This window comes from Eurosta solidaginis, chromosome 3 (assembly GCF_040869045.1).
Source record: "Eurosta solidaginis isolate ZX-2024a chromosome 3, ASM4086904v1, whole genome shotgun sequence".
NCBI lineage: Eukaryota > Metazoa > Arthropoda > Insecta > Diptera > Tephritidae > Eurosta > Eurosta solidaginis.
In genome coordinates this window covers 248,276,493-248,293,744 of record NC_090321.1, presented here as the reverse complement: position 1 = coordinate 248,293,744, position 17,252 = coordinate 248,276,493, and the positions used below count along the sequence as shown (strand labels likewise).

General features: G+C 37.6%; 1 protein-coding gene across 5 annotated transcripts in view; it reads left to right on the top strand.

The window, feature by feature from the left end:
* The window catches only part of LOC137245342 (uncharacterized), an 89,016-nt gene that overhangs the window by 31,704 nt on the left and 40,060 nt on the right, over positions 1-17,252 (top strand). For all 5 annotated transcript variants that reach the window (XR_010951305.1, XR_010951304.1, XR_010951306.1 and 2 more), the window contains exon 2: positions 16,303-16,428. Coding sequence is in view for 2 of the 5 variants with exons in the window: in XM_067775848.1 (XP_067631949.1) it covers positions 16,303-16,428 (126 nt within the window). In the remaining 3 variants the exon portion in view is untranslated. The remainder of the gene's footprint in view (positions 1-16,302; positions 16,429-17,252) is intronic.

The following is a 17,252-nucleotide window of genomic DNA, read 5'->3' as shown; positions in this document are numbered from 1 at the left end:
TGGCAGCGCACTGCTCTCAAGTGGCCTGATGAAACCAGGCTAATCCTGTTTTTTTTTTTTTGTTAAAACATAATTTTTTATTCTAATTCTTATTTATGTTTTATTTATAATTTTTATTGTTACCGAGTCTTTGAGAGGCAGTGGCTTTTTAAGCGCCGAGATCTAAAACTGCTCAGCTACAGAGAAACTCATCAGCTGAGAAATATAGATTCACAAATACAATAGCTTAAAAGTATACATATAATTTTTTAATTATTAGGAGAAAATAGAACCGCGTTTTACATACATACATATTTATGGGTGTTAATGTTATTAATGGTTAAGAATACACACATCGCTTGAAAAATACCCTTTCGTTAAAATTTATTTGAAACTTCTTTTAAGCTCTAAAAACATAAATTTTATTTGTTGGTATGTTTGTATGTACAAATATGCTTATATTTACGCATTAAGAAGATTTTATCTACCTATATATATAGACTCTAGCAGACCCGGCGACGTTGCAAAGACCCAGTCCCAGTCGGTCCATGCTCCATTTCCCAAAAAAGGTGTCATACATACTAAAGGGCTACCTATATGCCCAATTTCAGGTACATAGAACAGAATTTGTTCCAAAATATCGGTCCCTGGTCCTCTTCCCGGAAAAGAAAGTATTGTAAATACTAATTTAGGGAAAGGGCACCTATATACCAAATTTCAGGCAAATCGAACCGTGAATAGAATTTGTTCGAAAAGATCGGTCCCTGGTCCACTTCGCCCAAAGAAAGTACCGCAGTTTAATGATGCCAAAGAAGTATAACTTCTCACGCGCGTACATCAGTACACACACTCTTTTTTTATTTTATCTTTTTTTGTGTTTCTGATTCGTCCTACAACTTATTAATATCAAAGTAAGTGAAATTAATTACAATGCACAGTGGTGTAAACCCCGAGGGCATTATAGTTCTCAACCATGACAAAGTACTTGACACTTCCAATGAATGTAATGAAAATGAAATCAAAAAGCACTACACTCTTACTCCATAAACAATTGTCCAACAATGAGTTCGAAATGTATGGGACATTAACCAAAGCAGCTATTGTTTTTACCTGGAAGGTGCGCAATGCGTGAGTTAATTGAAGTATTTCGAAATATTATCTATTGTTATCTACTTTTACCGACTTTTGAGGAGGAAGCTTACAAAAGTTCGATCTGGTAATAAAATTTGTATTAAAGTTCTTGCCATTATTCTTACTAAGGAAAACAAATCAATATTTTAAAAGTAGTTTCCGATTTTCCTTTCTCTTGGCCTTATCTGAACCGCATTCACATTCAATCTCCCTATTTCTCTTCCTCGCTAGTGTATTTCATTAAAACACCCTTTGTCCAAAAAATTCTTTGTTCTCTAATTGACGTTTATTCCAAATTCAAACAGATTTCAGGTTTCCCGAGATAATACATTCACCGATGGGTTTAACTAACTCCTGTTCCAGGGACTTCAAACACTATTCACCAGCAATTTTGCAACAAAGTAACCGTAATTTTTTTGTAAACATATAGTCCCGCTCATCTAGTTTACATTTAATTTTAATTTAAAGTCCAAACTAATCACAATGTATCCTTTGGCCATGTGCGCAAAATCCTGTAGGCTTTAAGTTTAGTTTCTTAAAGATTGGAGGTCATTATAGAATGAGTAATATTTCAGACCAATACTTAGAAACTCTAACACTTCTCCTTCCACCATTTTTAAATTTTTTTTCCGGAGGCATCAGGAAGTTGCTACGTACTGATGCAACATGTTGCCAAAGATTTAGAGATTTTAGAGAGTTGAAGAGCTGGCATGTACAGTGAAGCACTAGACATCAAAGATTTTTTAAAACTTGACCGAGGATCTCTTGTCAGCCCCTAATCGTTAAGTGCAAATAAAACATAACTCAGATGTAAAACCTTTTTGGAACTATCACTTTATCATCATCGTTAGTACTTATTATCTCAAGAGAAAGTTTCTTTTTTGTATAAACTTAAATAAATTTTAATTAACTAAGTATATTGGATGTGTTGGGGCAAAATTTGCTTGTTCACGAACGAGGGTATTTGTTTATATATAAAGTAGGGCGGAATTTCATGCGAAATTTTATGGGTCTGAGAAACTTGAAGTGATTGCAATATTTAAAAATGTTTGGTTAGGCCTATGAAGTTTCAAAACATAGCCAGACTTTGAGGGCTCTGGAGGACAATGCCATGTGTTGGATCCAATAACTGTATACCCGGGAGCCTTGGGGAGTGCTATCGATGTTTATGGTCCTTTGCCGGATGCAGATCAGGCACGTTCCGTTAACAAGCACCATAAAGGTACTAGCCCGACCTTCTCGGGAACGATTTGATATGAGCACATGAAACCTTCTAGGCCATACCGCCTTCCCACCCCTTAGATCCATCAGAATTTCGGGGTCGCCTCGTCTGTTAATGAAACAGGTAGGTGAGGTTGACCATTGGGTTGGAGAAGCTATATATTGCGCTAGCATCCCCTTCAGAGGGATGCGATACAAAACCCCTTGAATCGATTTGGTATTTTAGTCGCGTCTTACGACATCCATACCTACCGCGGGTATATTCGAAGCCCCCTAATCCGCGGGGGTGCATTTAACAATTCACTGCGTTCTATGTCATTTGTATTTATCTCGCATGTTTGCACTCTAACCACCTTAATTTGAAGTTGTCAATTCAATAGGCTAACTAATTGTTGCAGACATACTTTTCTTTATATATTTGAAAAGATCTAGAAGCCAATGAATGTTATACTCTATTAAGCATTTAGCTTGCAACTTTTTATACACATGCACATATATCTCTATGTCTCTACAAAATAAGAGGCTTATCTCGCTATTCTTACTTTTAATTGCTCACCAATTTATATGAAAATTTTCACTCTTGTTCAGTCTGTCAACAAGTGGAATCAGTAGCAGTTAGTAAATTAGTAGCTAATGATGTACTTAGTATTTAGAAACTACAGAATACCATAATTGAAATGGAGATGTAGTGAAAAAAATGCCTGGTAGGAACAAAGAAAACGTAAAAGTATAAGTAGATTAACACTCTTTCTGATATCTAGAACTCTCTGAAAGCCTTTATACTAACGACCACTCACCATTGAAGTGTTACAGCCAAAACTTTTCCCTAAATACCTGGGTAGTATTGCCGAAGTGACAATCCTATTTCATATATCTATCCAATGCGTTCAGGCCTTAGCACCTTTAGGTCCTGGAGTGACATTCGCGCGCATTGTTTGATTTGACCACATCAAACTTTCAGGCTTCTCTGTAGCTTATGTTCCACCCATCATGAAGAAAACGTAGAAGATTGCTAGTCTTTTTTAGCGCCCCCTATATTTTCCACTATATACTCATGGTTTGTTATTCCTAAGTATATGCGCTATTTAAACGTGTATCATAATGCCTCAATCTAATAAAAAGAGAAGTTTGGGAAATATCTGTACGGATAAATCCCCCACCCCGCATTCAGAACGGACTTAAATGTATCCGAGTAGAAATGTGAAAAGTTTTCAAGCACAAGCTCTCAATCTAACCACCCCATATAAAAGAACCCCGCGTATGAAGACTTCAATTATCTGTCTTGCTACTCTAAAGCTTAGAACCGTATCTGTTGGTTGCTCGCCTTTTTAATTGCTTTTGTTTTGTCTTTTTGTCGATTTTCGTAACTCTTTTTTAATTGTTTTCTATTCTACTTTACCTTTTTAACTTCACTTCGAGCTAATAGAGTAAGCAACTAGTTTAGTGTGCTGACTAGGCTTTTGTTTTCATTTCTCCGTTGTTTTTGTTGCCAATGTGTTTTCTTGTTGTTTTTTTTTACTTGTGGTGTGTGTGATATTTAAGTCGTACAAAAAGAATACCAGCTACCAAAGCCGAAGAAATTATATACAAATATTCAAACAATGATATACAGACCACATTGGTGGGGTATCCATAGCTAAGAGCCGCATGAGGTGTCAGTAGACGTCAACACGATCAACAACGAAGTTGATAGCAAACAATACTGACTTAGGTATAAGAGTGCCGTCGACAGTAGATACAACAATAACATTTCTAACACTGTGCATAAAACAAATTTTAAGTGCATGTGTGTGTATGTATAGCTGACTTATTCACTTACTGTTTTCATGACAAAAAATTAAAAAGCCATATTTTGTAAATGAAGAAGCGCTAACTTTAACCATAACTTACTCCAATATTTCCAAGAAATTTTATTTGATTTGTTTGTGTGTGTAAGTTAGTTCATCTGTATGTGTGCCAGTTAGTGTTAGTTGCAATATTTTTTTCTTTCATTCGTATATATGTATGTAATTAAGCGAAAGTGGTGCCAGTCATTTCGAAGTGTGTAATCAGCGCTACGGAAAACAAAATATTAAGAAATATTGTATATGAATTCCAATGTAAATATGCTTAGTCAAAGCAGCTGCCTAACAAATAAAACACAAGCTAAGCAAACAAAAGCAACAATCAAAGCTGACAAACATTTATACATATGGGTCGTTCTTTTGTAAATTGGCTATCAGTTGCATTTAAAATTGTGTGAATTTTTATCCACCTTTTTTTGCTTAATGTAATAAATTTTTTTTTTTTTTTTTCAAAATTCCAATTATTATGTTACTCCATTAACCGTTTTAAATATACCTTTCATGAAAATGAAATGGTATATTAAGTTTGCCACGAATCTCAAAATTCTAATTCCTTAAGGAAGCAGAGATAGCCTACCAATAAGTATACTGAAATGATCAATTGACGATCTGAGTGGATTTAGCTTTGTTCGTCTGTCTGTTTGAACGCAAACTATGTACTCCCTAAATTTTTGAGATATCTTGATTAAATTTGGTGAGCGAGTATATTTAGGTTTCCGATTAGACATTTGTCAGACCCAGAAAAAAGAAAAGAGTATTTTTGTCGTATCTTCCTCAATTTATCATATTTAAGCTTCAAAGTTCACCATATGCTTTCGTATATAGCACATATTGTTGTCTGAAAAAATCGAAAAGAGCAATCGTATATATAGTAGGGCTGGGACTATCCGCATATTCGAATATCCGGGTATCCATACTGATATCCGTTGACATGGATAAAATCCGGACGGCATGGATATCCGGTTAATATTCGTTTGTGAAACTATCCGGATATCCGGATTTATGGAGATCCGGTTAATAACCGTATTTTTGGATATCCACTGAAAGCAACAAATCGATGTACCATATATGTTTATTTAACATTAATAACAATAAATTTGTGGGGCATTTAAATCAATTAACAGTGAATACATAAAAGACCCGTATTAAGAAATATACAATATGATGTTAAACTATTTTCTTAATAATAGCCGTGTTTTTTAACACGCGCGTATACGTTTCGTTTGCGCGTGTAAAAAAACGCCTATCTTCGCTTAGATAATGCTTAGGAGACCCATCTAGCGGCTGTGGTTAAACAACTAGCTACAGCAACAGGGTGTACCGAAAAGCGGAGACGCAACGCTCTGATGGCCATAGGGTATAACATATAGCTGAATCAGTTGCGATGAATTGTGGGCACACATAGAATACATAGAATTAGTGTAGAGGGTGAAACAAAGACACATATTTCAGTTACATCTGAGTATAATGCGTATTGAAATTTAGTGGGACAAAATTTATGCGCAGCAATTTCAGAGGTGTATTTATAGTTTGTCACTTAGCAGTCAATATAAAGTTTAAGCGTAAACGGATATACGCGTGTTAAAAAACACGGCTAATAATTTAATAATCTACAAACATATTTTCTGATATGCAGATATTAAACTTTTATATTCCAGTATCCGGACATACGGATATCCGGATTTTCCATTTACGAATCCGGATATCCGGATATACGGATTTTTTCCTTAGCTATCCGGTTATTTGAATATCCGGTTTATCCGGATAGTTGAAAAATCCGGATGAAATTCACAGCCCTAATATATAGCATATATCCTCTACAACCGATTGTTCAGCTAATAGGCTTTTCGTAAGTTCTGCCCCATTTTGACAGCTAGGAGCTTCAAAATTCGTCAAATGATTACGTATATATGTAGAATGTATTTTTCTCTGAAAAAAGCATAGCGATCGGGCGTATATAAAGTACATACCCCAAGTCAACCGATTGTTCAGACATAGAACTTTTCATAATTTCTGCCCCATTTTAACAGCTAGACGCTTTAAATTTCATAAAATACTTACGTTTACGTTATATATAGTTTACATTAGTGACCCCAAAATGGTACCCAAAATAATCCCGAAGTGGTCCTAAAATGGTTCAAAATCCGTCCCGAAATTATTTCCAAACAATTCTGGAAAAAGTCCCGAAGTGGTCCTGTAACATTCCTTAAATTGATGCGAAATGATCCAGAAGTTGCCCGAATATTTTGCCTAAACTAATCCCGAAGTTTCGAAATTGTCTCACTATGATTCCAAAAATAGTTCCGAAGTGCCAAAACTGTTCGAAACTGTCCCGAAGCAGTCTCAAAATGATTCTGAAGTTTCTCGAACTGATACATAAAATAGTGCAGAGTGATCTTGAAATTGCATGTTATGCTTACCACACCGAACATCCTGGGTTCAAGTCCCGGACAAAGCAACATAAAAAGCCTAGAAACCAGTATTTCAATTAGTAAAAATGTTTTCCAAGCAGGGTCGCCCCTCTGCAGTGATTTAGCAAACACGCCGAGTGTATTTCTGCTATGGAAAGCTTCTCAGAGAAAACTCATTATCATCTCATTCGTGCTCTCTGGAATTCTGATAAAGCAAATCTGTTGTCTAGGGGTAGGTGGCGTGTAGCCTGGTTGACGAATCTAGTTTTTCGGGAAGGTTTGCAACTTAGAGGTGTCGCTCGATGGCAGGACTGTATTTAATCTAACCGCTTTACAAATAACCTTACCACACTAGTTATTGATAGATGATTGAGCATAACCTCTGGAGCTTTTGAAGGTGCTGAAGGTAGTAACAATGATATAACCATTGCGGCTGAGCACTGCAATCTAGTCATTCTGCTGACTGAGCTGTTTCTTCCGGGTGCCGTCCACAAAACCCTAATGCCATATAATATGATGGGTCTAACAATCGCGGTATGCAACCAATGCATAATGTGTGCCTGTAACCTCACATTTTTCCCAAGCTTACTTAAGAGAAGTGGAGGTAGCAATGGCGTTTCTAGATATATCTTCGGCATTTTTGTTCCAGTTCAATTTACTGTCTAAAATAGCTTCGAGCTATATAACCTCTAATATAAGTTTCAAGCTTATCCCGTTCAATTGCGTTCGTTTGAAATTTGTGAATGAAACTATGTATTTCAGTCTTCGCAGGATTCACTTTTATGCTGCTTGCATTGGACCAGTACTTTACAAGGATTAATGCGGTCTTCTGTAGCTCTCATAGAGTATAAACATGTTTTCCGGTTGCTGTTAGAGCTATGTCAGCGGCGTAAGCTGTAACTCCTCCTTGGAAAGTTCTCTTTGATGCGTACCGTCCTATAGAGGAGTATCCCAGATATGACAGTGTAGTTTCTCTCGTTAAAAGTTGTTCAACAAATTTCACATGTGAGCGATCCAACCCTGTGTGAAATAAAGGATTGACTAAGGGCTGCGGTTGTTAGACAGTCCATCTATGTCGAAAAGGATGCCTAGAGTGAAGTCATTGAATGGAATCCATTTATCTTATGGTAGTGGTGCTCGTGTGGAGATCTGTCGCGACGGATTTGAGTTTGGAGTACGCGGGTTGAGAATTTTTGAACCAGTTTTAAAAAATGGCCTATACTCTAGATATAATACTATTTTGAATATAAATCATAAGTGATCGATCTGGATCCCCATTAGAGGAAAACTTTCTAAGAAAAATGGAACTACGAACTATTGCAATTTGGGGATTAAGCACTAATTTCATTCAAAACCACTTACAGGTTCGAAAAATCAACCGATTTCAACAATGCTTACACAGAAATTTTCGTAATTGAATTCTGAAGAGACTCACATCGCTTGCTCCTTCAAATTAAGTTATTTATTAAACATTTTGTGGCAAAACAGCCTATTCTTTGCAGAAATTTATATTATAATACGTATTTATGTATCACTTTCATGACATAAAATTTTTGCTCAATACTTAAGAGAATGATATACACTTTAAAAGATAGTAGGTATTGCTAATTGACATTCGTTTTGCAAAATTAATTTGTTTAAACAATTTTTTAAAGAACATTTTGCAAAATTGTTTTTTTCTATATTTTTTTTCTAATTAATTTTAAAAATCGGGCGATGTGAGTCTCTTAAGAATTCAATTACAAAAATTTCTGTACAAAAATGATTAAAATCGGTTAATATTTGTGATATGTAGGTGGTTTTGAAAAGTTCGTCCCCAATGTGTATTGGGCCGACAAATGATGGCAAGTCTCGAACGTGGAATGACCCTTAACAACATAAAACTTTTCGTATGTAAAACAAAAAAATGTCTAAAATAACCATTTTCATAATGCAAACCTAAATATCAAATTTTATTGCTGTTTGTGTCGTGTTAAAATATGTGAATCAAAAAAGTTTTATAAAATTGTTCACAGTTTAACAAATAAACAGAGCATTGACATACATGCATACAAATTGAGGTATACAAAACAAAAGGTCGCTTAAAGTTTTCTTATGCCATACAAACAGCGTATCTGCTCAAAACCATTCATGGACATCATCCGGTGTTTTACTCGTACGAAAGCCCTCAATAATACAAACTTGTATTTATACAAAAAAAGCAGTCAACCGGCAATAAAATGCACAGTTTAATAGCTAACATAAATAGTCGAACTAATGCAGCCACTAGCCACTCTATGTTTAAGGTTTTTGCTTTTCAAAAGCCTCGATCAAAGAATACGAGAATCTATGTCAACCGTTGCTTCTTTTGTTTCATAGTTTTTTTTATTATAATTCTTTTTATGTGGGGTTTCTTTATAATACATTTACCTTTTATTCCCTTCATTGATTAAGTAAATGAACTAAATATTTATAGAAAAATAAGTAAGTACTGTTAGGCCTTTCTTTAAGTGGTATAAGCTTTCAAATTACTACCCATCACCATTAAGTGTATATATACTGCTCAATTGTAATAGCTCCTATATCACAGCAATAACGTACTACAATTTTTCCATGACAATCTGCGACAAAAACCACAGCACCCTCCATTCCACAAAGCAGTGGAGTGAGAACTTTAAACTTTGCTATACTTCCTCTACAATCATATGCAAGAGTCTGCCGATCTTCTTGCCTTTTGCTATTCATACAGCATGTAAAGCAACACGGATACAAACAATAGATACCCGTAAAAGAGTAGCCATTCTCCTCGATAACCAAGTGGCTTTTCGGGATCTAAAATCAACAGCGATAACGCCATACTTATACGATTAGTTAGTGTAGGAAGTAGGCCATGAACCTGGTAAGTGACAAAAGTATCACTAATCTGACTGAGATTAGTTGCGGTATTTTCCAGACATTGAACAGTTGCAGTTCACACGGTATTGATGAGATTGGAACACATTTTCCGGTGTCGTATGAAACGCGGAATCACCTACTGTGCGACTGCCAGAAAAACAATATATCATGAACCTCCCAAAACTCGAGGATATAGGCCTGAAGAGCTTTTGAAATATTTAAACTGCACTGCAACCCGGATATCGTAGGACGGGATTCCATCCTTTTTAAAATATTTGTCAGTCATCTTCAAAGCTTTTTTCAGCGAAATTTTCTTGCATTATCTTCCTCGTCAACATGTCAGAAATTACCCTATTTGGCCCACTCATCTGTCGCATATTAATTGTAAGAAAAGGCTTAGTTACCACGTGAATATAGAGAATTTTGGTCACGGTATGGCCCGTTTCGAGACTTTGGTAGAGAAGCTCGGTGCGAGATGACCGTAAAGTTGGATGTGGTCTTATTAAATCGCTCGCATAGCGTTCGAGCAAGTACTAACAGGTGCTATGCTGGAGTGTATTGAATTTATGTCCTAATTTTATTGTTATTGTTTTTGTTTTCATGGCTATACCCGATATGTGGTCTTCAATCCAAATTGTATAGATATCCTACAGTCAAAAAAGATAAATTTTTTCAAGAACCATGTAATCTGAAAGGCCTTAGTTTTGTTAACTATGTCAAGATCGTACAAATAGTACCTTTGTTATCCAGCTTAGCTCGGCATTATTTATCTATGCCTTGGAACTCAAAAGATGCACTATATAAATATGTAAAGTTAATGTTATATGGCAACCATGCCCGCAACTATTTTTATTTAAAGCTGCATAGTTTCTAAATATTAATAAAATCATTTTGGACTCATAAAAGCACACACCTGGGAAACCATAAGTAACTGGGAAACAAAAAAATTCAGACGTCACTGGAAAGTATTAGCCAAACTCATTAATCAAAACAGGGAGGACCTAAGAACTTTCACTGGGTACTATACGGGACGCTGTGGTCTACGATATCACCTAAGCAAGTTAAATCTATCCAATACTCAAATTTGTCGTTTATGTGAGCTGGAGAGTGAAACGCCGGTTCACGTTCTCTGCGTATGCGTTGCTCTGGCAAGGCAGAGACTCTCCCATCTAGGTGGTGTGACTCTTAATCCCTATGTGATATGGAGTAAAAAGCCTGAAGAGGTACTTAGATACATCAAAAGCCTCCACATAGAAAATTAGGCTGAAAGGTCATGCACAATAGATCTGCACAAATGTCGCAGTGCTTATAGGCCTAATAATAATAGGTGACAACTCTACTTAAAAACATATTTAATATTTCGGCAAAAATTTAAACAACGCAACAACAGAACAGACAAGGTAAACAGCTGTTTCTCCTAGCGTGGGATTTGAACCCACACTCCTGCGATAATAAATCTGTTGACACGCAGAGTCAACCAAAGCCACGTCTTTTTGTTGTTAAATTTTTTGCTAATTGCCTTCTGATTCATATAATTATACTTTCATAAAGAAAATATTGTAACGAGTTTAGTGCAAATCCTCTTATTTGCAATCTTCTGCTAACGTTCGAATCACTAAACTGTTGAATAATAACTCCAATATTTAATAATGCAAAATAGCCTTTACTAAAGTACTTCACAATAACACTTATACTTCGCTTACTGATAGCTTGCTTAACTCAAACTGATTTTCGCGCCTCTTGTGTTGTTGCCTTTTACACTCTCTGATTTCCTCGTTCGCATCTTCTAGGCGCTTCCATTTCCAGAATCTACTAGTTGACCATCAGCTGTAACTACAGATGCACGATTTTATAACTTCTCTCATTGCATACTTTCGGGAGTATCTCAGATATATGCATGTGGTTGTGTGTTGCTTCTCCGCTGCGTGTACGTACATATGTATAGACATAATTATTGATTCGTTTATGTAGACACAAGTGACTGTCTGCTTTATTTTTGTTGTGACTTCATTTACTTAGCATCAGACTAGGGATGTGAGTATCACTTAGTGTCACTCATATTCGTCACACTGCCCTCCACCTAAGTCTGATCGTCCCGATCAGACAAATCTCTCGATCTAAACGCTGCCAGCCTTTCCAAATGAACCACTTTCATTTTGGTAAGTGGTTTGCCAATGGTTTGTATGCGGTATACTACATCGTTGATCCGTTTTGCAACTTTGTATGGGCCTTCCCAATTACACTGCAATTTCGGGGACAAACCTTTTTTTCGTTGTGGGCTGTATAACAGCACCAAATCTCCTTCCTGAAACCCTTCCGAATTAATTGCTTTATCGTACCTCGCTTTCATCTTGTCTCTCATAATCTTTGATCGTTGCCTTACAAGATCGTGTATCTCTCTCAGCTCTTCTTCCAAGACACCAGTGGATTTCTTGACATTTCTCTCCGCATCGGCATCTATCCCAAATTTAAAATCACCTGGCAGTCGAAGGTCATTGCCAAAAATTACCTTTGCGGGAGTTTGGCCCGTTGTCTCATGCACTGCCGATCGGTAAGCCATCAAGAATAATAATATATGTGTATCCCACTCCTTATGGTACTTGTCTACTACTTTCCTTAAATGCTCCTCCAATGTTCTATTGAATCATTCCACCATACCATCGGACTGATGATGCAATGCAGTTGTCCGCGTTTTTCGAATTCTCAATGATTTACACATTTCCCGGAACCCAGCTAATTCGAAATTCCTGCCTTGGTCAGAATGTAACTCCATTGGTACACCATACCTTGCAACCAATTGTTTATAAACACTTCTGTTACTATTTCAGCTTCTTGATTTGGGATTGGGTATACCTGCTGAAATAATCCATAACCACCAGTACATATTTGTTTCCGCAGTTGCTAGTGGGAAATGGACCTGAGACATCCATAGCGATCCTTTAAAATGGCGCACCTGAGTTATATTGCTTCATCTGGCCATGACTTTGGGTTTTGGGTCCTTTCGCTCTGCTGCAAACCTCGCAATTCGCAATCCACTCAGTGACCGACTGACGGCAACCAACCCAAGAGAATCTCTGTTTAATCTTCTTGAGCGTATTCGTGATTCCAAGATGACCTCCGGTTGGACCATTATGCAGCTCGCTGAGCAAGTCAGAAATCGTCTTTCTGGAAACAACTATCAGCTTCTTCTTGCATTGACCATCCTCACTCTCCCATACTCGATGCAAGCAACCGGATATCAATTCTAAACTGTTCCACTGTGCGCAATATGACTTCCCAATGGGACTCTCTGCTGACATCTCTTCTCTGTTTGGTCTTTCATTTCGTTCGAGCCCTTGCATAACATGTGACAGATCTGTACCTTCTAGCTGACACTTTCTTAGTTGTTCCTTGTCCCATTCATCCATACACGTTATAGTCGTTAGCCGGACATCTATAATGTCTTCTTTAGCCTCGGCCTTTTAACAGTGCTTGCATTCCAAACTACATGGTCTTCGTGACATTGCATCGGCATTCCCATGGGTACTACCTTTCCGATGCTCAATGGAAAAGTCATAGATTTGTAGCCGCTCGATCCACCGTGCCAATTGTCCATCTGGATTACGGAACTGCAGAAGCCTTTCCAACGCTGCGTGATCTGTCCTGACGCGGAATCGCTGGCCGTAGAGGTATTTGTGAAAATGTTTAATACACTCTACCAATGCCAACAGCTCTCTCCGTGTAACGCAATAGTTCCTCTCTGGTTTTCCAATCGAACGGCTGTAGTATGCAACTAACTTCTCCTGTCCATCGACCAGTTGTGGTAAAACGCCTACTATAGCATATACACTCGCATCTGTATCTAGAATAAAGGTTGCTCCTGGAATCGGATATGCCAATATTGGGGCAGTGCACAAACGCTCTATCAATGTTTGGAAAGCCACTTCTTGCTCCTTCTTCCATTCAAAAGCTTTATTTTTTCTTGTAAGCTCATGGAGGCTATGGGCTATGGAAAAGTTTGGTACAAATCGCCGGTAATATGTGCACAGCCCAAGGAAACTTCTTAACTCATGCAAGTTCTGTGGTCTTGGCCAATCCTTTACTGCCTCGATCTTTTCATTCGCTGTACGGATACCTTCTGTCGTTACCTTGTAACCCAAATAATTTACTTCCTTTTTAAACAGCGCACACTTTTTGGGACTTAACTTCAGACCAGCGCCAGATATTCTCTGGAAAACTTCCTCTAAGTTTTTAAGATGTTCTTCAAAGTTCTGGTCCAATACGATGATGTCGTCCAGGTACACCAAGCATGTTTTCCAATGTAGTCCTTTCCATACCTGATCCATGAGTTTCTCAAAAGTAGCTGGTGCATTACAAAGTCCAAAAGGCATTACTGTAAATTGCCAAAGACCATCTCCGACGCTAAAGGCTGTTTTTTCTTTGTCTTCCTCCTTCACCTCCACTTACCAGTAGCCACTTTTCAAGTCCAGTGTGGAAAACCATTTCGTACCAGAGAGCGAGTCCAGAGTGTCGTCAATTCTTGGCAATGGGTAGCTATCCTTTTTCGTGACGTCGTTCAACTTGCGGTAATCCACGCAAAACCTCATTTTCCCATCCTTCTTCTTCACAAGTACCACAGGTGAGCTCCATGGTGGTTCGATGACGCCGATGTCGAATTTAGTGCAAATCCTCTTATTTGCAATCTTCTGATAACGTTCGGATCACTAAACTGTTGAATAATAACTCCAATATTTAATAATGCAAAATGGTCTTTATTAAAGTACTTCACAATAACACTTATACTTCGCTTACTGATAGCTTGCTTAACTCAAACTGATTTTCGCGCCTCTAGTGATGTTGCCTTTTATACTCTCCGTTTTCTTCATCTTCTAGGCGCTTCCATTTCCAGAATCTACTAGTTGGCCATTAGCTATCAAATTTCTCAGCTGTAACTACAGATGCACGATTTTATAGCTTCTCGCATTGCATACTTTCGGGAGTATCTCAGCTATATGCAGTGGTTGTGCGTTGCTTCTCCGCTGCGTGTACGTACATATGTGTAGACATAATGATTGATTTATTTATATAGATACAAGTGACTGTCTGCTTTATTGTTGTTGTCACTTCATTTACTTGGCATCAGACTAGGGATGTGAGTATCACTTAGTGTCACTCATACTCGTCACAATATGTATTAAATATGCCTTCTTTTGAAACCCATATTGGCATTCCTTTTGTTTTTTTATACTCAGCTGAGCAGAGCTCACAGAGTATATTAACTTTGTTCACACGGTAATCCGTAACGGCATAAACTAATCGAGATAGATATAGACTTCTATATATCAAAATGATCTGGGCGAAAAAAGAAATTTATTTAGCCATATCCGTCCGTCCGTCCGTAAACACGATAACTTGAGTAAATTTTGAGGTATCTTGATGAAATTTGGTATGTAGGTTCCTGGGCACTCGTATTAGATCGCTATTTAAAATTAACGAAATCGGACTGTAGCCACGCCCACTTTTTCGATATCGAAAATTTCGAAAAACCCAAAAAGTGCGATAATTCATTACCAAAGGCGGATAAAGCAATGAAACTTGGTAGGTGGGTTGACCTTATGACGTAGAATAGAAAATTAGTAAAATTTTGGACAATGGGCGTGGCACCGCCTACTTTTGAAAGAGGGTTATTTGAAAGTTTTGCAAGCCGTAATTTGGCAGTCGTTGAAGATATCATTATGAAATTTGGCAAGAGCGTTACTCCTATCCCTATATGTGTGCTAAATAAAAATTGGCAAAATCGGATGACGAACACGCCCACTTAAAAAAAATTGTTTAAGTCAAATTACAACAAAAAATTTAATATCTTTACAGTATATAAGTAAGTTGTCAACAATCAACTCCAGTAATGGTATGGTACAAAAAAATACAAAAATAAAAGAAAAATTCAAAATGGGCATGGATCCGCCCACTACCTTTTAAAACCCTCATTAATACCTTTAATTTGATACCCATATCGTACAAACACATTCTGGAGTCACCCCTGGTCCACCTTTATGGCGATATCTCGAAAAGGCGTCTACCTATAGAACTAAGGCCCACTACCTTTTAAAATACTCTTTAACGCCTTTCATTTGATTCCCATATCGTACCAGCACATTCTAGAGTCACCTCTGGTCCATCTTTATGGCGATATCCCGAAATGGCGTCCACAATAGATACTCTTTAACACCTTCCATTTGATACCAATGTCATACAAACACGTTCCAGAGTTACCCTAGGTTCATTTTCCTACGTGGTGATTTTCCCTTATTTTGTCTCCAAAGCTCTCAGCTGAGTATGTAATGTTCGGTTACACCCGAACTTAGCCTTCCTTACTTGCTTTTTTTTTTTTTTTGAAGGTTTTTCAAAATATGTGACACTGTTTTTGAAATATCCTTAGTGGGAACACCTCAATAAAAGAGATTGTAATGTAATTACTTAGTACATTCTGAATGCTTTTGAAATCATGTTAGCCGTTCTCGAGTCACTTACGGATGTATAAAAGAATAAATGTTATCCTAGATATTAGGGGTTAAATGGCAACACTTGTCCCGCAAGAAAGCCCGGAAAAAGCGACATCAAAATCTTTAGGAAAAAGTTATTTCAACTGGAAAAGTTGCCTAAGTCGGATCGCTTCTGGTAGTTGCTTTGCAAACACTCCGAATGTATTTCTTCAATGAAAACCTTCTTTGCGAAGGTTCATCTGCTTGTAGGCTTGGTCTAAATCTCCTCTGAAATTTATATATGATGTTGAAGCAATATCACTGTTATTGTATGAATCGTGTTTCTTTATTAATAAGCACACTCTTCTCTTTAATTTTTAGGCTGATGTCATACATGAGTTGCGGCCAAGATCAATGGACTGTGTTATTGACTCGACAACGGGCTTATTAAATGGCGATAATACCGGTTCGAGTCCAGATAGCTTAAATCATCCACAAAATCAACAGGTAAGCTATTAAAACCTATATTAGAAAACACCTAACTAAGCGGGAGTATTTTAATTTAATTCGCCTAGCGATAAATTAACTGAACTGGCAGGTCAATAAACTTCACATAGAATGAATGTGTCCATAGTGTTATCAGAATTTGTTTGACGACCAGACGTAAGAACCCTAATCAAATGCCAGGACTTATGTTATAGAATAACTCCGTTCTCTTGGCAAATAGTGGAAGTTTTCTAGGACCTAGCGTAATTATAACTTTACCACTCCTAGTAGGATACGAACACAGAACGTGTTCAACCGCTTCTTCCTGCAGCATGTACTTCCTACATCTGCTGTTACTGACGAGGCCTAACTTATAAGTATGTGACGCCAGATGACAGTGCTCAGTTGGTATGCTATATCTTAAGTCTTGTCTCTTTAGAGATATGAGCAGCTTTGCGAGTCTAACGTCGTAGGATTTGCACATGATCTTGTGCTTTTGGCTCATGTGCAACTCCTGTCTCCTTTTGATTTCTCCCAAACGGGTTGGGACGTCTACCGTCGATTCAACGAGTGCTGCACTGTCCTTTGGCAACTCACCGGCCTTTTTGTTACCTTCTACCCCTTTTTGACCGGGAACCAAATATAGATGTATGGTCCGCCCTGGCGAGGTCTCTCCAGTGCTTGTATGTATTCCAGGATACTTCTTGATGACGGTCTGCCTTAATGGCCGATAAGACTTAGCAGTGATCTGTCAATCTGTAGGATCCATTTATTTCTGGATCGATATGGTAAACATCACACCCGACCTCTTCCGCCAATCTGGAACCATCGGTATACACGTATAT